At 43.8% G+C, this 25,799-nt stretch overlaps 1 protein-coding gene across 2 annotated transcripts in view; it reads right to left on the bottom strand.

Moving 5' to 3' along the window:
- CACNA2D3 (calcium voltage-gated channel auxiliary subunit alpha2delta 3) overlaps positions 1-25,799 on the bottom strand; it is a 753,617-nt gene that overhangs the window by 237,265 nt on the left and 490,553 nt on the right. For both annotated transcript variants that reach the window (XM_075833901.1, XM_075833902.1), the window contains 2 exons: positions 24,339-24,410; positions 8,500-8,580 (listed from right to left, as the gene is read on the bottom strand). In XM_075833901.1, coding sequence (XP_075690016.1) covers positions 8,500-8,580; positions 24,339-24,410 — 153 coding nt within the window. The remainder of the gene's footprint in view (positions 1-8,499; positions 8,581-24,338; positions 24,411-25,799) is intronic.

The raw sequence follows: 25,799 nt of genomic DNA, 5'->3' as shown, positions 1-25,799 counted from the left end.
TAGTGAAGAGCACGGACACATTTTGCTACTTGTTTATGTTCTAAAATCAAATTCAACATGTAATTTTTATTATTCGATGACAAAAATGACCAAGCAAAAGAGAGGAAACAAATAAACTGCCAGTCATTATATTAATATGTTCCTATATAAATGGAGAGGTCTGCATGGATAAAAGGACAAAAAAAAATAAGAATAAAAGATACAGAGGCACAAACAGGAACAACCTAGAGAATATAAATGGGTTCATGTGAGAAAAAAAACATAACATCAAATTTGGAAATTTTTAAAATTATATAGATTTGATGAAGTGTGAAACCATCTTGGTTGGCAGAGGTTACAGAGCATGTTTGTTACAGAAGTCTGTTGGATATATTTTAATGGAAGAGTTCAATTTAAAGACTATGTACAAATTTATAACTATTGTTTTTATTTCTTTAATGCAGGCAAAAAGAAACAGTTTGGCAAAAGCGTGGATCCTGTATGTTAGCAAAAAAGGAGGGGCTGCAGGATCAGACTACACAAAGTTTGTAGTCTGTTACCATAGAGACAAATATATCTGTATGGGAGCTGTAGAACATTTGTTCATCAAGGTTATATGCAGAGTAGATTCATTTTCTTTATGATTTTTTTTAGGACTGTATTTTTTAGGCTATATGCCCTTTGATGGTATGTTGTTCCACCTCCCTGCCATCATGCATTATGCGTTGCAAAAATAAATATAATTAGATTAGATTAGTGAGGTAAGGGATGTAGCCAGCAAATGTAATATTATTATTATTATTTTTTTTATTTAATGATGAGACAGAAGTTCAGTTAATGTCCCATAATAAAGCAAATAAATGGTCTATTGTGTCCTCATTGTATCTTTCTCCATTTGGAATTTAAGATAACAGAATGTAAAATGGATACAGTAAAGTTAATTAATTTGTATTTTTTATCAACTCAATTACCTGTAAATGTTCATTTGAATAAAATACTCGCACACCCACATTAATATAATTTTTTCCAGTAATTTATTTTTCCCATTATTGTAACTATTAATATGTATTATTATTAGAATCAGAAAAGCAAATAAACAGCCTCCACTGTCTTCATCAATGTCCAATCGATGGAGGGTCCAATCATTGTGAAACCTGCCGATCGCAAGAATAAAGAGGCAGCTTGGAGGTTGTATGGTTGGCCCATTATACTCAATGGCCAACCATGTGCCCATCAATGCCTGTCAACCACTTAAATTTCCTAAAGTGAAACATCAGCTTGGTGCTTATATTAGGAATTGGTCAACCAAAGCTTAACCTGTATTTGTATATTAAGATTTTATATACCAGTACTCCGGGTCGAACTTGCCCACCAAAGGGTCTTAAACGTGTGCATATTCTGACACAATAACAGAGCCCTGCCATCAATAGAAGACAAAATACTGGAAAGCTGACCTTGGACCTAATCATTTGCTTCTACTGTCTATTAATTTTTAATATTCAAAACACTAAAAAATAATAGTCGAAAGCTATCATCTAAAAATACAATATTTTATTAAATGACATATCAAACTGACGCTATATAAAAATATACTGATTCACAGAGAGGACTTCAGTACAAAATCACACTGACTGATTAACAATGACTCCTACTAGTCATATCCATATTATTCACATACATGTCATATCAATATTATTCACACACATGTCATATCCATAGCCTAGTGGTTTGCATAATGAATCGTGGAATGGATTTTGGGAAGGACACAGGAATGGGATCTATGGACCGTGCTGCCTATTAGGTAAAAGTCAACCATCAGCATCAATCTAGTTACCTATCCCCAGCAAAGAATTATGTGTGTCAAAAACTGCTGAGCAGTTCAAAAATAGATAAATAATAGAGATGGAGTTCTCCTGAAGAAGCCATCCATGCGAAACGTGCGTTGGGGAGCACACTATCTCTAGATTGACGAGTTGACCACCTAAGACGATGGGTAAGGCACATCTCTATTATTTAGTTAGTTTTGAACTGCTTTTGACACACATACTGTAATTTCTTGCTGGGAATAGGTAACTAGATTCATGCTGATAGTTGACTTTTACCTAATATTAGCACAGTCCATAGATCCTATTCCTGTGTCCTTCACAATATCTATTCCACGATTCATCATACAAACCACTAGGCAGGGGCGTAGCTAGGGGGGAAGGCGGGGCATGTGCCTCGGGCACAACTAAGAGGGAAAGTAGGGGGGTGCCAGGAGCGCACCGTCCATGACAGCGGCCTGCTGTCTCTCTGAGGGGGCGGCGACGCCACTGAAACCAGCCCCCGCCACCCCCTCCTGCACTGTAGGCGATGAACGGCCAGGTACATTCCGTGCCCGGCCATTCAGCGCCTTTCAACGACTCAAGTGGCGAGATTACCTCTTTGCGCCACTTGCATCGTGGAAAGGTGCTGATTGACAGGGCAAGTCATAGTGCCCTGCCAATCAGCGCCTTTCTTAGACGCAAGCGGCGCGATGACAACATCGTCTATGAAAGGCGCTGATTGGCAGGGCAGAATGACTTGCCCTGTAAGTCAGCGCCTTTCAACACCACAAGCGGCACATGGATGTCAGAAGAGAGCAGGTCTGTATTCACACCCGATGGTGCGGGAACGGGATTAAGGTGAGTATGTAAAGTTTTTTTTTATCCTAATAAAAATGTAAGTGACATTATCTACAAGGGGACTCTATCTACAGAGGGCAGGCTCTATCTTCAGGGGGGGCTATATACAGAGGTCGGCTCTATCTACAGGGGGGCTATATACAGAGGTCGACTCTATGTACAGGGGGGCTATATACAGGGGTGGGTTATATGTGGAGCACTATGGGGGAGCTATATGTAAGGCACTATATAAAGGGGTGGGCTATATGTGCAGCACTATTTATAGAGTGAGATATATGTAGGGCACTATCTACAGGGATGGGATATATGTTTGACACTATATACAGGGGTGGGCTATATCTACAGGGGGCTATATACAGGGGTAGGCTATATATGGAGCACTATAGTGGGAGCTATATGTGAGGCACTATATGCAGGGGTGGGCTACATGTGGAGCACTATTTATAGGGAGAGATATATGTAGGGCACTATCTACAGGGGTGGGCTATATGTGGAGCACTATCTACAGGCGGGCTATATGTGGGGCACTATCTACTTGGGGGACTACATGTGGGGCACTATCTACAGGGGTGGCTATATGTGGGACACTATCTACAGGGGGCTGTATATGGGGCACTATCTACAGGCGCTCTATGATGATCACTATCTACAGGGGGATCTATGTAGGGCACGATCTACATGGGGCTCTATCGGGGCACTATCTACAGGGACACAGTGTATGGTGCTATTATAATTAGAGGTACAATGTATGGTGCTGTTATATTTAAGTATATTTAAGTTTCTGGCACCATGATAACTTTATATTTGTTTATAGGTGCAGAAATATTTCAACAGTGAGAAGCTGAAGACATCTGAGTTGCAAACTGCAGAAATGGGCTGTGGCCGGAAGAAGTCATCATAGAGGTCTTGACCGGATGGAGAAAAAAAGAGAAAAATAACAACTAGAATCTGAGATCGTCACTTAATGTAAATGTTTATTTTGTCTCTAATCAGTACTGAAGTCACTGTATGATCTGCAGAGAGATGACGGGTGTTATGATGTTTTAGCCTGTTTTGGCCTTCAGGACCAGCCCCATTTTTGCAAATCTGACATGTGTCACTTTATGTGGTAATAACTCCAGAATGCTTTTACCTATCCAAGCGATTCTGGGATTGTTTTCTCGTGACATGTTGTACTTTATGATACTGAAAAAATTTCGTCGTTAAATTCAATATTTATTTGTAAGAAACGCCAAGATTTAGAGAAAATTAGCAAAAATTAGCATTTTTCTAAATTTTAATGTATTTACTTGTAAAACAGATAGTAATACCACACAAAATACATACTAGTTTATATTTCCCATATGTCTACTTTATGTTTGCGTCGTTTTTTGAACATTCTTTTATTTTTCTAGGACGTTACAAGGCTTAGAACTTTAGCAGCAATTTCTCATATTTTCAAGAAAATTTCAAAAGGCTATTTTTTCAGGGACCAGTTCAGTTCTGAAATGGCTTTGAGGGCCTTATATATTAGAAAGTCCCCAGAAGTCACCCCATTTTGAAAACTTCACCAATCAAAGTATTCAAAACAGCATTCACAAAGTATTTTAGCCCTTTAGGCGTTTCACAGGAATTAAAGCAAAGTAGAGGTGAAATTTACAAATTTCATTTTTTTTCTTCAAAAATTCATTTGTAACAAATTTTTTCTGTACCACAGAAGGTTTTACCCAAGAAATGCAACTCAATATTTATTGCCCAGATTCTGCAGTTTTTAGAAATACCCCACATGTGGCCCTAGCGCGGTCATGGACTGAAACACAGGCCTCAGAAGCAAAGGAGCACCTAGTGGATTTTGGGCCTCCTTTTTTTTAGAATATATTTTAGGTACCATGTCAGGTGTGAGGAGGTCTTGTGCTGCCAAAACAGTGGAAACCCCCCAAAAGTGACCCCATTTTGGAAACTATACCCCTCAAGGAATTTATCTATGGGTATAGTTAGCATTTTGAACCCACAGTTTTTTTGCTACATTTATTTGAATTAGTATGTGAAGGTGAAAATCTACTTCTTTTGTGAAAAAATGGGGAAATTTTAAATTTTTACAAGGAATAAAGTAGAAAAAACACCCCAACATATGTAAAGCAATTTCTTCCGATTATAGCAATACCCCATATGTGGTAATAAACTGCTGTTTGGACCCACAGCAGGCCTCAGAAGAGAAGGAGCACCTTTTGGATTTCTGATTTTGCTGGAATAGTTTTCAGTGCCGTGTCGCGTTTGCAATGCACTGGAGGGATGAAAACCGTGGAAACCCCCCAATAGTGACCCCATTTTGGAAGCTACACCCCTCAAGTAATTTTTCTAGTGGTAAAGTTAGCATTTTGACCCCACAGTTGTTTTGCTGAATTCATTGGAATTAGTCTGTAAAGGTAAAAATCTACTTTTTTTTCTGAAAAAAGGTAGCCATTTTTAATTTTTACAAGGAATAAAGGAGAAAAAGCACCCCAACATTTGTAAAACAATTTCTCCTGATTACGTAAATACCCCATATGTGGTAATAAACTGCTGTTTGGACCCACACCGGGGCTTAGAAGGGAAGGAGAGCTATTTGGCTTTTGGAGCTCAAATTTAGCTGGAATAGTTTTTGGGTGTCATGTCGAATTTGCAAAGCCCCTGAGAGACCGAAACAGTGGAAGTCCCCCAAAAGTAACCCCATTTGGGAAACGACACCACTTAAGGAATCTATGTAGGGGTATAGTGAGCATTTAGGCCCCACACGTCTTTTGCAGAATTTATTAGAATTAGGACGTGAAAATTAATATCAACATTATTTCCACTAAAATGTTGAATTTTTTCAATTTCACAAAGGATAAAGGAGAAAATGCACCCCAACATTTGTAAAGCAATTTCTCCCGAGTACGGCTATACCCCACATGTGGTCATAAATGTTTTTTCATTCGAAAGTAATTAACCCTTACGAACTGATTCATGTTTTGCTTTTTCGTTTTTCCTCCCCGCTTTCCAAGAGCCACTACTTTTTTATTTTTCTGTCAATAGAGCGGTGTGGGGGCTTATTTTTTGCGGGACGAGCTGTAGTTTTTATTGGTACCATTTTTTGGTACGATGCCATATCGGTGGACGTAAACGGCTGTTTGGGCACGCTGTAGGGCTCAGAAGGGAGGGACGCCATTTGGCTTTTGGAGTGCATATTTTGCTTGGTAGTAGTTCTGGCGTTTTGCTGGTATTTCAGTTTATAATATGGGGCATATGTAGACTGGGCAAAGTACATCAGGGGCATAATAAGAGGGTATAATAATGGGGTAAATAAATAATAATCCACAGATATGTGGCCAGTGTCGCACTTATAAATGGCGCCCGATCTTATCCACTTTTGGAACACTCTGCACATTTTGCATCGCCATAATCTGGGAGCCGGAACTTTTTTTATTTTTTCACCACCGGAGCTGCGTGAGGGCTTATTTGTTGCGGGACAATCTGTAATTTTCATTGGTACCATTTTGGGGTACATGCAATTTTGTTGATCACTTTTTATTCAATTTTTTCGGCAAGCAAGGTGACCAAAAACCATCAATTCTGACAATGATTTTTATTTATTTTTGACGGCGTTTACCCTGGGCTATAAATGACCATTCTTTATTCTGCGGGTCGGTACGATTACAGTGATACCATTTGTATATAAGTTTTTTTATGTTTTGCAGCGTTTGCGCAATAAAATAACTTATTTAGAAAATAATTTATTTCCTGTGTCACCATATTCTGAGAGCCGTAACGTTTTTATTTTTCAGTCAAAAAAGCTGTGTAAGGGCTTGTTTTTTGCGGGACGGGTTGTAGTTTGTATCGGTACTATTGTGGCGTACATGTGACTTTTTGATCACTTTTTATTGTATATTTTGTGAGGGGTGGTGACCAAAAAATAGTGATTCTGGCATAGTTTTTCATTTATTTTTTTTGCGGCGTTCACCGTGCGGGAAAAATAATATTATAGTTTTATAGTTGGGGTCGTTACGAACGCGGTGATACCAAATGTGTGTCATTTTTTTTTACGTATTCATTTTTTTTCCTATAATAAAAGACTTATAATAGGAAAAAAGCAGTTCATGTTTATGTCACTTATAACTTTTATTTTTACACTTTTTTTAAAACATTTTTATTCTTTTTTTTACTTTTTTCACTTGTCCCACTAGGGGACACTTAGACTTGCAGCTCTGATCGCTGCTGGAATACATTACACTACACACGTAGTGTAATGCATTCCAACTGTCATTGTGACGTGACAGTCACACTGACAGGAAGCCTACGACGACCACCCTCGGGGTGGTCCTCATAGGCTTCTGTACATGGCAACCCGGAAGCCATTGTCTGGCGTCCGGTTGCCATGGGTACCATCGCCAGCCCCCGTGATTTCACATGGGGGCTGCCGATCGGCGCTAAAGACCTTAATTGTGGCGTTCAAAATCGAGCGCCGCAATTAAGGGGTTAACTGCCGATATCAGCGGCGACAGGCCGCTGATCGGCAACGGGGAGAGCACTGCAGACACCCTGCACAGTTAACCGCCGCTGCGGTGTAGCGCCGCGCGGCGGTTAGCTGTCAAAGCACTGACGTAACTGTACGTCAAGGTGCGCGAATTTACTGCTCACCATGACGTACAGTTACGTCATGGTGCGTTAAGGGGTTAAACAGCAACTCCCAGCATATCCTTATTATTGTTTGGGCCATGCTGGTATGTGTATACAATTTAGTGCAAACCTATACTGCAAGGGTTGCACTAAATTGAGCTATATTCGTGCTGGTGTTGTATTTATGTACTGAGCTTAATTCTGGTGTTGTATATATGCACCGAGCTTGGTTCTGGCACTGTATATATGTACTGAGCTTGGTTCTGATGCTGTATATATGTACTGATCTTGTTTCTGGTGCTATATATATGTAATTAGCTTGGTTGTGGTGTTGCATATAGAACTATTTTGCTTGTAAAATGTACAAATGCCTTTATGCTCGAGTTACATAAAGAAAATTTGGAAAAAAATTACACCTCATTGATTATTAGGGAAAACAAACATGGCGAGGGGGAAGGAGATGTCGGGAAAGAGGTTTGGGGGGGGTGCCAAACTGAATCTTTGCCCCGGGTGTTGGAGAACCTAGCTACGCCTCTGCCACTAAGCTATGGATATGGCATGTATGTGAATAATATGGATATGACTAGTAGGAGTCATTGTTGATCAGTCAGTGTGATTTTGTACTGGAGTTCTCTCTGTGAATCAGTGTATTTTTATATAGCGTATTGTGAGTTTTATATGTCACTTAATCAAATTTGGTATTTTTAGATAATGATAGCATTTGACTCCTTTTTTCGTGTTTTGGATATTGATGGAGTTGTCGATCGGTTATGTGTGGAACACCTACAGATGTAGTCATTTTTAACTTGACTCTTAGCCCATTAAATACACAGTGGCAAGAAACTTTACCTTGACTATTTTAATGACTTTTCAATAGCTTTTGTTGTGTGATATGACGCTGCAGCAAGTTATCAGAGTCAAGATAAAATTGGATACATCTGTAATATGCATGGTACCTAGCCTCAGTTACGTATGTTATATTTGATATTGATGTCTATTCATTTTTGTTGGGTATCATACTGATGGTATGAACTAAATCTAACAGCTAAGCGTTAATAATACAATTACGAGCTGTAAGTTGGGTCCTAAGAATCCTTTCCTCTGTTCAATCCAAGTTAACCAAGTGCTCACCTGCAAAAAGGTCCTAGACGCTTGTCTCTTCTTTTATATCCGACTCTCTCAGCGATGGGCGCGTCACATAAACTTCACATAAATAGGTGACTTCTTACTTTTGAAGGCTTACCTTATATTTTGGAATGGCCTTTAAAAGTTCTTTAACTGGAACATCTGTGCCAACCACACCTAGGAGAACACCCTTTGATCTCTGCACAAAACAAGAAATGAAGGAAAACAGGCATCTCGCTAAGGTAAACAATCATTGGTAAAACATTACAGACGTGCACTAATTATTTTCACGTTGTCATAAATCTATTACAATACACAGATGACTTGGGGCTTTGTTGTGCCGACGTTTCAGAGACACTGATGGATATGAATGAAAGTAGAATGAGGAAAAACAGCTGTCATTTTCTTTTTTTTCTTACTTGGATGAGAAACGGCCCAACATGAGAAATTTATCAACAGCAATCAACAAATACGTGTTTCTAAAACACGTCAGCATAGAACTGACACATTTATGGTTGCAATTATTACATCGATTTCCATTGTATGTCTGTGGGTGTTTTAAGTGGGAGTTTTCCAGGACTACATGCCACAGATAATAAAAACAAGGGATATTGTACATGGCTTGGGCAAGGGAAGAAATCTTTAGTCAATTGTTAGATGGTATTAGAGGCGTCCTAGGTTTGTGCTTCAGGCAATTCCTATCCATATGTTCTTTAAGACATATTGATGTATTAGAGGGTCGTCCGTTACCCTTACTCTGGAGGACTAAATACAGATATGATTTCATTGGGTGCCATGTTATCGCTTACAGGGCAAATGAAGGCTCCCCCAGAGATAATAACTGATCTGCTCATTATCCTGGGACATATAACGTAGGACAGTATTGTCCAAATTGGACAACCCCAATAGCTAAGACTAGGGATCCAAGGCGGGTTACCATATTCATCGTGTAACCTCAATGTTTCCCTATTACAAAAAGTTGAAGGTGCGATAGATAGATGGATGGATAGATAGATAGATAGATAGATAGATAGATAGATAGATAGATAGATAGATAGATAGATAGATAGATAGATAGATAGATAGATAGAGGGACAGGTGGGCCCACACATTTTAACCAAAATGTGCGCCAAGAACCTACCTTATGTAAGTAGATTTAGCAGTAATGCATATTTATTTATACTTAGCGGTTTAGATGCCATTAGTGTTCGCAGTGTGCTGTCGCAATTTTCTTGTGTGCTGTATAAATGTGCAGTCACAGGCGTTCTTGCACCTGTATACACATTTTGTTTTCATTTTGTTGGAATGTGCGGTTCAAATTTTTGTGTTTATTAGATAGACAGATAGACAGACAGACAGATAGATAGATAGATAGATAGATAGATAGACAGATAGATGAAGTCAGGATGATAAATATTGTTGTGCCCACGGTCGCCGACCGCCATCACGCTGTACTCACCGGCAGACACTGAAGGCTCCCTCCCAGGACACGCCAGCACACGCGGCTGTACTCTGCTATTCCTGCCTTTAGGGTGCACATGCTCGTTCCCGGCCTTAAAGGGCAAGCCGCGCACCAACTAATTGTTCCCCAACCTATCCCCTTACACCCTGGACTATATAAAGGGTTCTGCCCTTCAACTCCCTTCCTGAGCATTGTTCTTGTCTTCCCATGTTAGTTAAGCAAATGGTCCCTTAGTTGTATGCTGTTCCCAGTGTTCCCGTATCCTGCTTACCGTATCCTGTATCCAGTAACTGTAATGACAGGGTAGGGAGACAGACAGGTGAGCCCTAATCTACCCGCCACTCAGTCCCTGCCTACTTGCAACGACCCGTCCTAAGCGACGGGGTACAACTGGGCGACGGTCCCTAGGCTCAGTAAGTGCAAGACAGACGAAACAGACAAGGGTACACAGAAGCCAGGGAAACGGGGCAGCTGCCCACGGAGACACTGTGAGCAACAAGAGTAGTGAACCGAGTCAAACCAGGAGAGAGCGAGGTACAAAACACTGAGCAGGAGAGTGGTCAGAAAGCCAAGGTCAATAACAAGCAGAGGATGAGTAGTACAAGCAGCAGCAAGCCAGGAAACAAGCATAGAAGAATCACAGGCAAAGGAGGAACAGGAAAGGCAGGTATAAACAGACAGTGGGCGGGAACTAGCTCCGTCTGGCCAGGCTGTAATAGGCTCTCCCACTCCTAAGCCTGCCATCCTGAGTGGTTGAAGATGGAGTCAGTCTCACAGACATAGGAGCAGGTGCAGACTGATTACCCACGGGCGTAGACACAGAAGCTGTGTCTGGCAAATCCTTTACAGTACCCCGCCTTTTATGAGGGGCCACCGGACCCTTTCTAGGTGGACCTGGTTTATTGGGGAAACGAAGGTGGAACCTCCTGAGCAATACCCCAGCATGAACATCCCGGGCGGGTACCCAAGTTCTCTTCTCAGGCCCGTATCCTCTCCAATGGACCAGGTACTGGAGGGAGCCTTGGACCATCCTGCTGTCCACAATCTTGGCCACCTCGAATTCTACCCCCTCAGGGGTGAGAACAGGGACCGGAGGTTTCCTCGAGGGAGCCAAGGACGGGGAGCAGCGTTTAAGGAGGGAGGCATGAAAGACGTTGTGCACTCGAAAATACAGGGGCAACTCCAGTCAGAAGGAGACAGGGTTAAGGACTTCAATGACCTTGTACGGCCCTATAAATCGGGGAGCAAACTTCTTAGACGGGACATTAAGGCGCAAATTTTTAGAAGATAGCCACACCAGATCCCCGACCACAAACAAGGGGTTAGCAGAATGTCTTCTATCTGCCTGAGTCTTTTGTATGCTCTGGGACACCTCTAGGTTCTTCTGAACCTGGGCCCAGACTGTGCACAGTTCCTGATGAACGACATCTACCTCGGGATTGTTGGAACTACCAGGTGAAACGGAGGAGAACCGTGGATTAAACCCAAAATTACAGAAAAAGGGGGAGACCCCTGACGAGTTACTTAACCGGTTATTAAGGGAAAATTCGGCGAGGGGAATGAATGAGACCCAATCATATTGACAGTCAGAGATAAAACACCTTAAATATTGTTCTAGAGACTGATTAGTCCTCTCCGTTTGGCCATTAGTTTCAGGATGGAAAGCCGAGGAGAAGGACAGATCAATCTCCAACTTTTTACAGAAGGCTCTCCAAAACAATGAAACAAATTGTACCCCTCTGTCAGAAACAATATTGACAGGAACCCCATGGAGACGCAGGATGTGTTTGACAAACAAGGTAGCTAACGTCTTAGCATTGGGTAGTTTCTTGAGGGGCACAAAGTGGCACATCTTACTGAAGCGGTCTATTACAACCCACACCACCGACTTGCCTTGAGATGGAGGCAAATCGGTGATAAAATCCATGGAGATATGGGTCCGAGGTCTCTGGGGAATGGGCAAAGAACATAGTAAGCCCGCTGGTCGGGACCTGGGAGTCTTGGACCTAGCACAAACCTCACAAGCGGCTACGTAGGCCTTAACGTCTTTAAGAAACCCAGGCCACCAGTAGTTTCTGGCAATGAGGTGCTTGGTACCCAGGATGCCTGGATGGCCAGATAGTGCAGAGTCAAGATTTTCCCTAAGTACCCTTAGCCGGAGTTGCAGGGGAACAAACAGCTTGTTCTCAGGAAGGTTCCCGGGAGCTGAACCTTGATCAGCCGCAATTTCGGAGACTAAATCAGAATCAAGAGAGGAAATGATTATACCTGGAGGCAAAGCACAAGCAGATTCCTCCTCCGAAGGAGGGCTGGCCATGAAGCTACGCGACAGTGCGTCAGCCTTAATATTTTTAGACCCAGCCCTATAGGTGACCAAAAAGTTGAATCTGGTAAAAAATAACGCCCATCGAGCTTGCCTCGGGTTTAGCCTCCGGGCAGATTCTAAGAAAACCAGATTCTTGTGGTCGGTAAGGACCGTTACCTGGTGCCTAGCCCCCTCCAGGAAGTGGCACCACTCTTCAAATGCCCATTTAATGGCTAAGAGTTTGCGGTTGCCAATATCATAGTTACTCTCAGTGGGCGAAAACTTCCTGGAGAAGTAGGCACAGGGACGGAGATGGGTGAGGGACCTCGTACCCTGGGACAAGACAGCACCCACTCCCACCTCGGAGGCGTCAACCTCCACAATGAATGTCTCCATTTGGTTGGGCTGAACCAGCACTGGGGCCGAGATAAAGCACTTCTTAAGGACCTCAAAAGCCTGGACAGCCTCAGGAGGACAGTGGAGGAGATCAGCACCTTTGCGAGTGAGATCCGTAAGAGGCTTAGCGATGACCGAGAAGTTAGCAATAAATCTCTTGTAATAATTAGCGAATCCCAGGAATAACTGTAACGCCTTCAGGGAGGCAGGTTGGACCCATTCCGCCACAGCCTGGACCTTGGCGGGGTCCATGCGGAATTTATGAGGAGTGAGGATTTGACCCAAAAATGGTATCTCCTGCACCCCAAATACACATCTTTCGGTCTTAGCAAACAGTTTGTTTTCCCGAAGGACCTGGAGCAGCTTCCTGACATGCTCAATGTGGGAGGACCAGTCCTTGGAAAACACAAGTATGTCACCAAGGTATACTACAATAAATACCCCCAGATAGTCTCTTAAAATCTCATTTATGAAATTCTGGAAGACCGCGGGAGCATTACACCACCCAAAGGGCATGACGAGGTATTCGAAATGACCTTCGGGCATGTTAAACGCAGTCTTCCACTCATCCCCCTCTTTGATGCGGATAAGGTTATACGCCCCCCGTAGATCAAACTTAGAGAACCATTGGCCCCCTGAACCTGATTGAAGAGATCAGGAATCAAAGGAAGGGGGTACTGGTTTCTTACAGTGACCTTATTCAAGTTCCGGTAGCCGATGCATGGCCTAAGACCACCATCCTTCTTCCCTACGAAGAAGAAGCCAGCACCTACCGGAGAAGTAGAGGGGCAAATGTAACCCTTGGCCAGGCATTCCAGGATATACTCTCTCATGGCTTCATGTTCGGGACAAGAGAGATTGAATATCCTACCCTTAGGGAGCTTAGCTCCTGGTACCAAATCGATTGCGCAATCGTATTCTCTATGAGGAGGTAACACTTCCGAGGCCTCTTTAGAGAAAACATCAGCGAAGTCCTGAACAAACTCAGGTAGAGTGTTCACCTCCTCAGGGAGAGAAATAGAATTAACAGAAAAACATGACGTCATGCATTCATTACCCCATTTGGTAAGATCCCCAGTATTCCAGTTAAACGTGGGACTATGCAACTGCAACCAGGGAAGGCCTAAAACCAAATCGGACGATAATCCCTGCATCACCAGTACAGAGCACTGCTCCAAATGCATGGAGCCAACAAGGAGTTCAAAAACAGGGGTATGCTGTGTAAAATAACCATTAGCAAGAGGAGTGGAGTTGATACCCACTACCGGGACAGGTTTAGGCAAATCAATCAATGGCATAGCTAGAGACATAGCAAATTCCACAGACATAATATTAGCAGAAGACCCTGAATCCACGAAGGCACTGCCGGTAGCAGACCTACCACCAAAAGAGACCTGAAAGGGAAGCAATATTTTATTAGGTTTTATCTTTACGGGAAATACCTGTGCGCCCAAGTGACCTCCCCGATAATCACTTAGGCGCGGAACTTCTTCCGGCTGCTCATTCTTACGCAGAGGACAGTTGTTCACTTGATGCTTGTCATCCCCACAGTAGAAGCAGAGACCATTCTTCCTGCGGAACTCTCTACGTTGTTGGGGGGACACGGAGGCCCCGAGTTGCATAGGTTCATCCGAGTTTTCCGTAGAAGAATGAAGCAACGGAACCTCGGGAGTCATCATGTGAGAGTCAGAGGAGAAGGCACAAAAACGTTCAAGTCGTCGTTCCCTGAGACGTCGGTCAAGTTGTACCGCTAAAGCCATAACCTGATCTAGGGAGTCAGCAGAGGGATAGCTAACTAGGAGGTCTCTCAGGGCGTTCGACAGACCCAATCTAAACTGGTACCTCAAGGCAGGGTCATTCCACCGAGAAGCTACACACCACTTCGTAAAGCCAGAACAATACTCCTCTACAGGTCTCTTACCCTGACGTAAGGTCACCAGCTGACTCTCGGCAAAGGCAGTCTTGTCAGTCTCGTCATAAATGAGCCCGAGAGCAGAAAAGAAAAGATCAACGGAGGAAAGTTCAAGGGCGTCAGGAGCCAAGGAGAAGGCCCATTCTTGGGGCCCGTCCTGGAGCCGGGACATAATTATACCCACCCGCTGGCTCTCAGAACCTGAGGAGTGGGGCTTTAAGCGAAAATAGAGCCTACAACTCTCCCGAAAGGAGAAAAAAGTCTTCTGGTCCCCTGAGAACCGGTCAGGCCACTTGAGGTGGGGTTCAAGAGGTGAGGTGGGGGGCACTACCAGGGAAGCATCACGCAGATTGTCCCTCTGAGCCAGGGCCTCAAGGGGGTCCATAGATGTGTCAGGGACCAGGGTAGACTAGGTATATGGGCCTGTGATTATGTAATGACAGGGTAGGGAGACAGACAGGTGAGCCCTAATCTACCCGCCACTCAGTCCCTGCCTACTTGCAACGACCCGTCCTAAGGGACGGGGTACAACTGGGCGACGGTCCCTGCACTCAGTAAGTGCAAGACAGACAAAACAGACAAGGGTACACAGAAGCCAGGGAAACGGGGCAGCTGCCCACGGAGACACCGTGAGGAACAAGAGTAGTGAACAAGCCGAGTCAAACCAGGAGAGAGCGAGGTACAAAACGCTGAGCAGGAGAGTGGCCAGAAAGCCAAGGTCAATAACAAGCAGAGGATGAGTAGTACAAGCAGCAGCAGCAAGACAGGAAACAAGCATAGAAGAATCACAGGCAAAGGAGGAACAGAAAAGGCAGGTATAAAAAGACAGTGGGCGGGAACTAGCTCCGTTTGGCCAGGCTGTGATAGGCTCTCCCACTCCTAAGCCTGCCATCCTGAGTGGTGGAAGATGGAGTTAGTCTCACAGACATAGGAGCAGGTGCAGACTGATTGCCCACGGGCGTATACACAGAAGCTGTGTCTGGCAAATCCTTTACAGTAACTGTTTTTTCATGAGCTAAAGTGTAGTGTTGGAGTTATTTTGGAGTCATCTGCCCTGTGCAGTGTCATCTGCCACATCTTGTGTCATATGCCACTGTCACGATCCGTGGGTATGTAGACCCACCAGGCCGCACAGCCCAAGCGGAGTAGCAGCTGGCCAAACAACAGTCTACAAAAGTCTATGCAGAGTCCTAGCACAAGAGTACCTGTAATAGTCCAGACAAAACACAGCACGGGATACGGGACACATGTAGCAGGGCACAGGAACACTGGGAACAGGATACGACTAAGGGACCATTTGCTAAGACTAACATGGGAATACACAACAATGCTCACTCAAGGAGTGAAAGGGCAGGGCCCTTTTTATAGTCCGGGGTGATCTGGGAATAATTAATTAATTATATTCATGTGCGCGCATTGGCCCTTAAAGGCCGGGAACAAGCGCGCACACCCAAGAGGCCAGTGCAGAGCCGGGCGGATGCGAGCGCTGGCGTCTCCTGGGAGGGAGATGCTGGCTCGGACACAGAGGTCTGTGGTCTCGGCCGTTGGGGTGTAAGTGAGAGCGACAGTTACAGTACCTCCCCTTACGCCCCCTCTTCTTAGGTCCAGAGCGTGAGAGGAATTTCTTCATGAGGGTAGGGGCATTAAGGTTTTCTTCTGACCTCTCTTCAGGAACAAACCCTCTTCAATCCACTAAATAAAAAGTCCTTCCTCCTACTCTCTTGTAGTCCAGGATCTGCTTTACTTCGAACACATCAGAAGTACTGCTGGGAGCAACTGCAGGACTAGGAGTTTTACTGTAGCATTTCAGCACCATAGGTTTCAGGAGGGACACATAAAATGAGTTGTGGATTCTGAGGGTAGGAAGCAGCCGAAGCTTATAGGAGACAGGGTTTATCTGTTGCAGGATCTCAAAAGGTCCGAGGTACCTGGGAGCAAAGTTGTATGATGGTACTTTCAAGCGCATATTCCTTGATGTCAGCCAGACTTTGGTACCAGGAAGAAACTGAGGCGGCTCTCTTCTTTGTGTATCCGATTTTCCCTTCATGCGATTGACTGCCAGCAGAATAGAAGACCGGGTCTGCTGCCAGATTTGTAGAAAGTCCCCAAATGCAGAGTCAGCTGTGTGTACCTGAGATGTAGCCAGAAGAGGAAGAGAGATTTGCGGATGATGGCCGTAGACAATATAGAATGGCGTAAAAGTAGTGGTTGTTATACGAGAACATGGCCCACTGAAGAAACTTTACCCAGTCGTCATGCGGCATAGAGAAGAAGTGACGAAGATAATTCTCTATGATTTGGTTAATCCTCTCGACTTGACCATTGGACTGGGGATGGTAGGCAGAGGAAAAGTCAAATTTCACATCTAGGAGTTTACAGAGGGCTTTCCAGAATTTTGAGATGAACTGAACACCCCTGATCAAACACTATATGAAGGGACATGCCATGCAAGCAGAAGATGTGCAGAATGAAGAGATTTGCCAGTTGAGGAGCAGAAGGTAGGCCGGTCAGTGGGATAAAGTGTGCCTTCGAGAACCAATCCACCACCACCCACACAGTATTACATCTTGCTAAGGGAGGAAGATTTGTGGCAAAGTCCATTGCAATATGCTGCCAGGGAGCGTTGGGCACAGGCAGAGGTTGGAGCAGGACGGCAGGCTTGGAGTCAGCAACCTTATTAGAAGCATAAACAGTGCAGGAAGAGACAAAGTCCACAATATCTTTGGGCAGCATGAGCCACCAGAAATAACGAGCTATCAGGTCTCGAGTCTTACGTACACCAGCATGCCCAGCCAGTTTGGAGCTGTGTCCCCAGCGGAGGATTCTCATCATTTTTGTCAGCGGGACGGTAGTGGAGCACAAACTGAAAATGGCTGAAGAACAGCGACCACCTGGCTTGATGGGGGTTTAGCCGTTGAGCTGTTTGGAAATAGGTGAGATTCTTGTGGTCGGTGTATATCAGGATGGGATGAACTGCTCCCTCTAGAAGATGTCTCCACTCCTCCAGTGCCAACTTGATGGCCAGAATCTCCCGATCCCCAATAGAGTAATTGCGCTCTGAGTGAGAAAAAAGCCTCAAGTTATAGCCACACACTACTGCCTTTCCTTTGAAGCTTCTCTGGGACAGAAGTGCAACTGCACGAACAGAGGAAGCGTCCACCTCCAACAAAAACTGTCGAGACACGTCAGGGTGATGGAGGATTGAGGCTGAAGTGAAGGCACTCTTGAGGCTATTAAATGCTGATTCTGCCGCTGGAGTCCACACCTTGGCGTTCATACCTTTCTTGCTAAGGGTAGAGATGGGAGCCGTCAGTGATGAGAAATTTGGGATAAACTGCAGGTAGAAGTTAGCGAATCCCAGAAAATGCTGTATGGACCGCAGGCCCTAAGGACGTGGCCATTCCAGGATGGACTTTACTTTCTCCGGAGCCATCTTGAGATCTTGATCCGAGATGATGTAGCCCAGGAAGGGCAGGGAATTTTTTTCAAAAATGCACTTCTCCGGCTTGGTATTCAGACAATTCTTCCTTAATCGCAACAGTACTTGACGGACGTGCCTCCGATGTGTCGTTGAATCTGGGGAGAAGATCAAAATATAATCGAGATAGACCACAACACAGACATAGAGGAGATCTCAGAATATATCTTTCACAAATTCTTGGAAGACCGATAAAGCTTTACCCAGACCGAAGGGCATCACCAGCTATTCGTAGTGCCTGTCTCGAGTGTTAAATGCCATCTTCTACTCATCTCCTCGATCGATTTGGATCAAGTTATAAGCCCCATGCAAGTGTCTAGTTTAGAGAAAATCTTGGCTCCTCATACGGTCAATTAGTTCGGATATCAGTGGCAATGGGTATTTATTCTTGACCGTTATCTGGTTGAGACCATGGCAGTCAATGCAGGGTCGAAGAGGTCCGTCTTTCCTTTGAATGAAGAAGAACCCGACTCCGGCCGGGATGAGGATTTTCATATGAAACCCCTCTCCAAATACTCCATGATATAGGCTGACATGGACTGGGTCTCAGGCAAGGAGAGAGGATACACTCGTCCAAGGGGAGGTGAAGCATCTGGGACCAGTTTGATCAGACAGTCGTAAGACCGGTGGTGGGGAAGCATCAAGCCTTGTTCTTGCTGAAGACATCCACAAACTGAGTAAATGAGGAGGTAATCCTGCTAATGACTGAGGAAGGGAAGGCTGGGCAGGGCGGAACAGGCAGCTGTGGAGACATTTGGATCCCGATTGGAGAACTTCTCCAGAATTCAAGTCCAGGACTGGGACATGTAACCTGAGCCAAGGCAGACCCAGCAGAGAAGGATTGACGGGTTTAGGCAAGAGAAGAAATGTAATCAGTTCAGTATGAAGGGCTCCCACTTGGAGCTTCAGTGGCTTGGTCTCAGACATGATCAGATCGGGCATTTACTGAGGCAACAGCCAGAGATGTTTCCAGAGGGACTGTGTGCAACTGGAGATGATCCACCAGGTCCTGTTGGATAAAGTTTGCCGCAAACCCTGAGGCCAGGTAGGCAAAGACCCTATGCGTCTTTTTGCCGGTCACTATGGTCACGGGAATGGACAGTTTGGAAGATCATTTTTTATTTAGCGCCATTCTGCCTAGGATTGTCTCCCCAACCAATGCTAGGCACTGGAGTTTTTTGGCCTTTAGGGACACAAACACACAAAATGGCCACCATGGCTGCAATACAGACAAATTCACGAAGTGCGTCTGCGTTGTTTCTCCTGGACTCACAATTTGAGCCAGTCCACTTGCATAGGCTCCTCTTGTGGGACAACTGATGAGGGCAGCAGGGGTTTCTGGAAAGTAGGAGCCCGCCAAGGGAATCCTCTCTCCTGGCAAACCTCTTGGGACCGTTCCCGGATCCTCATGTCAATCTGGGTGACCAGAAGAATTAGACCACCCTGGGTAGGTGGCAGATCTCAAGCAGCAAGCTCGTCTATTCTCAGAAGACAGTCTCTGCCAGAATGTAGCCACCAAGGTCTCATTGTTCCAGGCTAGTTCTGCAGCCAGGGTACGGAACTGAATGGCGTACTCGCCCACGGAGATGTCTCCCTGGCGAAGGGTCAGTAGAGATGCAGCTGCAGTAGAGACTCTCCCAGGTTCCTCAAATACTGTACGGTAAGTCTGTAAGAAACACTGTAAGTCACAAGTCTCTGGTCCCTGACGTTCTCAAATGGGGCTCGCCCATGCCAGGGTCTTACAAGTAAGGAGAGAGATTATGAAGGCAATCCTTGCGTCATCGGAAGGAAAGGCCTTTGCATTCAGTCTGAAGTGGATCTGGCATTGGTTCAGAAATCCCCTGTAGGTCCTTGCGTCTCCATCATAGAGAGGAGGCAGTGGCAGGAAGAATTGAGGATCAGCACTGGCACTGACAGGAGGTGTAGCAGGAGGAACAGCAGGAGCAACAATAGTAGGTTCTGTTGTGCAATGGCGTTCACCGCCTGGAGGAGTTGGTCCTGTCGTGACCGGAGGTCTCGCATATCTGCCTGCATGACTTGTGACATCGTTATGGTCTTGGGTTTACCAGTGGGGTCCATAGCCTAAGCGTACTGTCACAATCCATGGGTATGTGGACCCACTAGGCCGCACTGCTGTAGCGGAGTAGCAGCTGGCCAAACAACTGTCTACAAAAGTCTATGCAATGTCCTAGCACAAGAGTACCTGTAATAGTCCAGGCAGTAGCAGAGGCTTAGGCGCAGATGGACTTGAAGGTAGATGACGCCAAACGTGGCGGATGATACCTGGCGTGGCAGATGACACCAGACGTAGTGAAAGACAGCAGGTGTGGCAGGTGACACCAGACGGAGTGTATAGCAACAGACGTGGCAGATGACACAACACGACTCCAACACTAGAAGATCAGGAACAAACACAGCACAGGATACGGGACACAGGTAGCAGGGCACATTAACACTGAGAACAGGATATGACTAAGGGACCATTTGCTAAGACTAATATGGGAATACAGAACAACGCTCAGGCAAGGAGTCAAAGGGCAGGGCCCTTTTTAAAGTCCACGGTGACCTGGGAAGAATTAAATATATTCATATGAGCACACTTGGACGGGACCGAGCGGGCGTGCTCACCCTAGAGGCCAGTGCAGAGCGCTGACGTGTCCTGGGAGGGAGACACTGGCCCGGTGAAGGAGGTCTGCGGTCGCGGCAGTCGAGGGTTAAGTGAGAGCATCGGTCCGTGGCCGCGGACATTACAGTCTGTGTCATTTGCCACGTCCTGTGTCATTTGCCACGTCCTGTTTCTTCTGCTACGTCTGGTGTCATCTACCACGTCCGGTGCCATCTGCCATGCCAAGCATCGTCGGTACCACAAATCATCCTTGCCACGCCAAGCATCATCGGTACCACAAATCATCTTTGCCAAGGCATCTGCTACATTTCGTGTCTGTCTGGACTTTCATACAGGTACTCTTGTGCTTAGACTTTCCATTGATTGATGTTTGGTCAGCTGCCACTCCGCTACGGCGGAGCGGCCTAGTGGGTCCACATACCCCGGAATCATGACAAATTAGATAGATAGATAGATAGATAGATAGATAGATAGATAGATAGATAGATAGATAGATAGATAGATAGATAGATAGATAGATAGATAGATAGACAAGGCAAACTTCCATAAAATATACAGTAATTGTGAATATTCTTAGTATCATTTTTATACATGCCACCAGCCTTGTCCTTAAAGATGAAGCCTGAATATTTCATGTCTGTGAAGTAACCAAGACTTATTTTCCCTATTTTAGTAACTTTATGACTTAACGGTTTAAAATAACTTTCTATCACTTGTGTTGTTTCATTTGCACCGACAACATAATTTATTGTGGCCTTTACCAGATGTCTGAGAAACCATCATCTTAAAAGTTCAAAGTCTTTGTAAAATGCTCTTAAACTCCGCCAACACTGTAAATTGTCTCAGGTTTTTGTTTTCAGCAGGTTTTGCAATTCTGTTTTGCTGTAGAGCGCAATATTGTACTGTAAAAAGATATTACTAGATAATGACGCCACTGACTTGGGGTTTACAATTTCTTGAGCAGAGGATAGCAAGATTCAGCATGGAGGCATTTTACAGCTGCAGCGAATAGTAACCGGATGGATTAGGCAAAACGTAAACCTTCAATAGGATTCATTTAACACTCCTGTATCTAGATATCGCTGTTACATACTTGTTAAAGCGCCCCCTGGTGTTCTTTTCATTCCCTCTCAGAACATCCACCTAAAGTGTTCAATGCCAAGTAGAGCTTCTAGAACGCCAATTATTTTTGGCTGGCCCACACAATAGCAGAAATCAATCCCCTGACTGTGTACAAGAGGATCTGGGCAGTGGGACTGAGGTACTGGGCATGTGTGACCACAGGCCCTGGACACATTAGGTCGACTTACTAAAACATTAGTTCGACTTACTGGAAGGTAATCAAAAAAACACCAGGGCCGCCATAACATGTATGTAACAACAATATCTAGAAACAGGAGAATTTTTTTTAATATGGTTTCAATTTAAACATTATTTAGTTTTAACAGAAAAATGTAGTATTTAACTAGGATAACCCCTTTAATATTTTTAGGTAAATACACTATAAGTTTAGACTGTGTTCACACAGAGGATTCTGACGTGGATTTGGTCGAGATTCTTGAGCAGAAATCTTAGGCTAATTCTCGGATTTCTGTGGCAGAATTGCAGTAAATTCTGCCACATTTTTGCACCCAGATTAATCCCATTCAATGTTACTTCTTTTATTTCCACAACACAGATTTAAATTTTGCATGCTGTCCCATTAAAATCAATGGAATGCTTTTTGTATTCAATTTTCATTTGTATTTAGCCACGAAATATGTACGTTTGTTGTTAGCTGAAATATGTACGAAAATCCGCTGTGTGAACATGACCTAAAGACAAATACTGATAACAAAAAGATCAGTTCTAACAGATGGAAATAAGCTTGAAAACGTTATTCTTGCTTGCTAGTCAGCTCGGTTGTACAGCATCGGATGGTGCATGGCGCAACTTTTTTTCTGTCATGTTCACATGGAAACCAATAAAAGCCATATGAAAATGTAGGCATATAGAGGTACAGTACTTGAAATTGGAGGTATATAGGGTGCTATGGGTGCTGTTATGGCTCCGTACAACTCGAAGGTTGTACGGAGCCGCAATACACTGTTGTGAATTAACTCTATGGGCAATGTCAATGATTTACCCAATACACACTAGGGAAGATATATAAAAACTAGTGCAAAGGGAAAGCAAAGAATTGAACATAGCCCACTATCAGGTCGCTGTTTTTATCCTTCTTAAAAACGAGAACCGTAATCTGATTCAGCAACGATTCTATTTTCCCATTCCTACTTTTATAAATTTCCTCCATTGTATGTATAGACAGATGTTATGAAACTGGAAAGTTTTTTGGCCGAATGGTGCATTGCCAAAGTTCTCTATCTAAATGTATTGTGTCAAAAATATTATTAGAGGGGTTGTCCAGGTTGGGGGCTGCTTTTCATACTGATAACCTATGCACAGAATAAGTCATCAGTATATGATCGATGGGGTCTGACACCCAGATCATGCACCGATCAGCTGTTCCGGCTGCCTGTGGGCACTGGATGTTATGCAGTGGCCGGTGCCAGAATCAGTTGGCTCCATACAGTGCATAACGCCGTGCTGGGTTACTGCAGCTCTGCTCCTATACACTTACATAGGAGCAGAACTGCAGCACGGCCGCTATACTGTGACCAGAGCCATCTGCTTCTGGCACCGACCCTGCATAACTTCCGGAGCTGGAGGCAGCCGGAACAGCTAATCCATGAGAGGTCCGGTTGTCGGAGTCCCACCGATCATATTCTGATGACATCAGTATGAAAAACCGCCCTGTGCCGGGAAAACTCCTTCAATGTGGTACTAAGAGACGCCTCCTCATCTCTACCTTTTTTGTACCCTCAGCTTGGAGACAATTTGCCCTAAAGTGGAGTTCCAGTGATTGGAACAGATAACACAGGGTGTGTGTTAGAGGACATACTACAATATTAGTGTTTCATTGTCTGCAACCTTTCTTTTAAGTTAATTTATTCCGGGCAGTGAGCTCCACTGATTTTTCTAGACATTGTAATGGGAAATATCTAGGTACTGCCCTGCTAGGACCTTCCTAGAAAATTTCCTGCCGTGTAGGAGATACAGTCATAGAAAGTGAACATATTTATCAATGTATTTGTGGCTTTTTCTTTTGTTCCATTTTGTTAATTTTTGTCCAAAATTGTGTTTCATCTGCTTTGTGACATGTTTATTAACAATTTGCACCAAAATTTAGAGACATTTGCGTAATGCATGTCAGTTTGAAAAGGTGGCGTGAAAAATGGCTTACTGCTTGGCCAGGATTTAGATACATGTATGAAATGTGACAAATCAGATAAAAGTGGCAGAACTTAAGATCTTCATTACTGCTTATATCCAGAGGCTTAAAATCTGTTCTGATCATGTCCAGCTGACACAGGTGCAGGACTTGTTACAAGAGAGGGCGCAACAGACATGATACAGAATGGTTTTCAGTTTCTGGATGTATGCAATAATGTTTCAATTTACTGACAGCCAGCAGAGGTTTTCAAGCACAACTTTTATGAGATTTTTTTTTTATTCTTTTATAATGTTTAACCGTTATTTAGGTTAAACTGGAAAGCTCTAACACACTATATTACAAAACCAAAGAAGTATATGTGATTTGCTTAATGACCCGCTGTACTAATGCTGGAGAATCCCTTTAAGCATTTGCAACAATAATTTTACTGTTCAAACATTTATTAGAGTTTCGAGAACTCTTTATAATAAACTCATCGTACCCACCGGCTATCACCATACTTACCGTTTCATTCTCTTTACTGAATACTGGCATTGCCACAGTTGTCATCAGAACCAGTCCCTGATCATTGGCAAGCTGGACGGGAGAGAAAGTGTCAGTCACACACAGCACTTACAATGGGCAATATCATTGAAGCTGTAAAGGTGCAGTTGGCTCAGCAGTAGGAGTGATTTATAGTAAATTCTCCTTCTTGGCCCATTTTACAGAGAACACAATAGTCTATATACTTCAGCCCCAAACTGTACCAAAGTAATATAATCTTTGTAGCCGATGTAGAACTGTTTTTCACTGTTTACAGAGCTCTAAATCCTCTGCATAGACCTAAACGATAACATGCTGTCTGCCTGCAGCCACCACTAGAGGGAGCTTAGGAGCTTACTGCATACTGTTGATATATTGAGCTCAATAATATGACATTATTCAATAAGTTCCTAAGCGCCATCTAGTGGACGCTGCACGCAGACAACATTTTATCTGTTAAGTCTGTGTTCATGATGGGGATTTAGAGCTCTGTTTCAGAAGAATGAAGCTTTGACCGGTAGAAAGATATATTGAGAAATTAGTCAGCGTAAAATGTTGGACCTAAAGTGACATGGTGAAGGCTTAGCCTAAAAAAAACAAAAAAAAAAAACATCATTACTACAAATTCCATCTAGACATAATGTACATTATAGCATTTTTAAGTTTCTGTTAGGGGCTCTGGCATTTTTTTGGGCAAGATTAATGCAGTCTGCAGCAATATTCTTGCCATCAAAAATACTGGAACCTAGAAATAAATAAGTCAGTAAGAGTCCGTCAGGATTAGTTTGAAAACAGAACTTGCATAGCTGTTATGACTTTGTTATGAATTAAATCTATGATGCTAGTGTGAACAGAGCCTTATCTCGTACTGTTCTAGCTTAATATTCTATACTCACTGCTGTGTTCAAAATTCTGCTGGTTGCTACTTGGTATCAGTCAAAACAGCGGTGACAGACACACCTCTAACAACTTAACTTGGCTCCTACAATGCAATGCACTTTACTGCATTGCATTATTGGAGACATTTCTACATTGGTCTACTGTACAGAACCTGGAGTGACGACTACATCTCCCAGAATGAAAGACAGCATGGCACACTGTGCAAATGAACAGAGAAGGCACTGAACCAGCAGGAGATGTTGGGCAATGTGAACTCAGAGCTAAGAAGAAGCCAGGAGAATAAACCATTCCCTTCTAGAGGAGACATTATGTAATTCAAGATTAGTTTAAGAAAAGTGAAAAAAATATTTAGATATAAACTGTAAAAGGTCAAAAGATATATAACCGGGTCAAATGTATATGAAGAACTTTACATACTGGAGAACAATTCTGTAAGAAGGGGCCGTGCACTTGATGCAATGTGGGGATTCCCGTTTAATGTTCCAGATGGCTATTACTTAATATTTCATGTATTAGATGTGTGTGCTATTAACTCTATGTTTT

Source organism: Rhinoderma darwinii, chromosome 7 (genome assembly GCF_050947455.1).
Source record: "Rhinoderma darwinii isolate aRhiDar2 chromosome 7, aRhiDar2.hap1, whole genome shotgun sequence".
In the NCBI taxonomy this organism is placed as follows: domain Eukaryota; kingdom Metazoa; phylum Chordata; class Amphibia; order Anura; family Rhinodermatidae; genus Rhinoderma; species Rhinoderma darwinii.
Note: the sequence above shows the minus strand (reverse complement) of the source record. Positions and strands in the feature narration are given on the sequence as shown.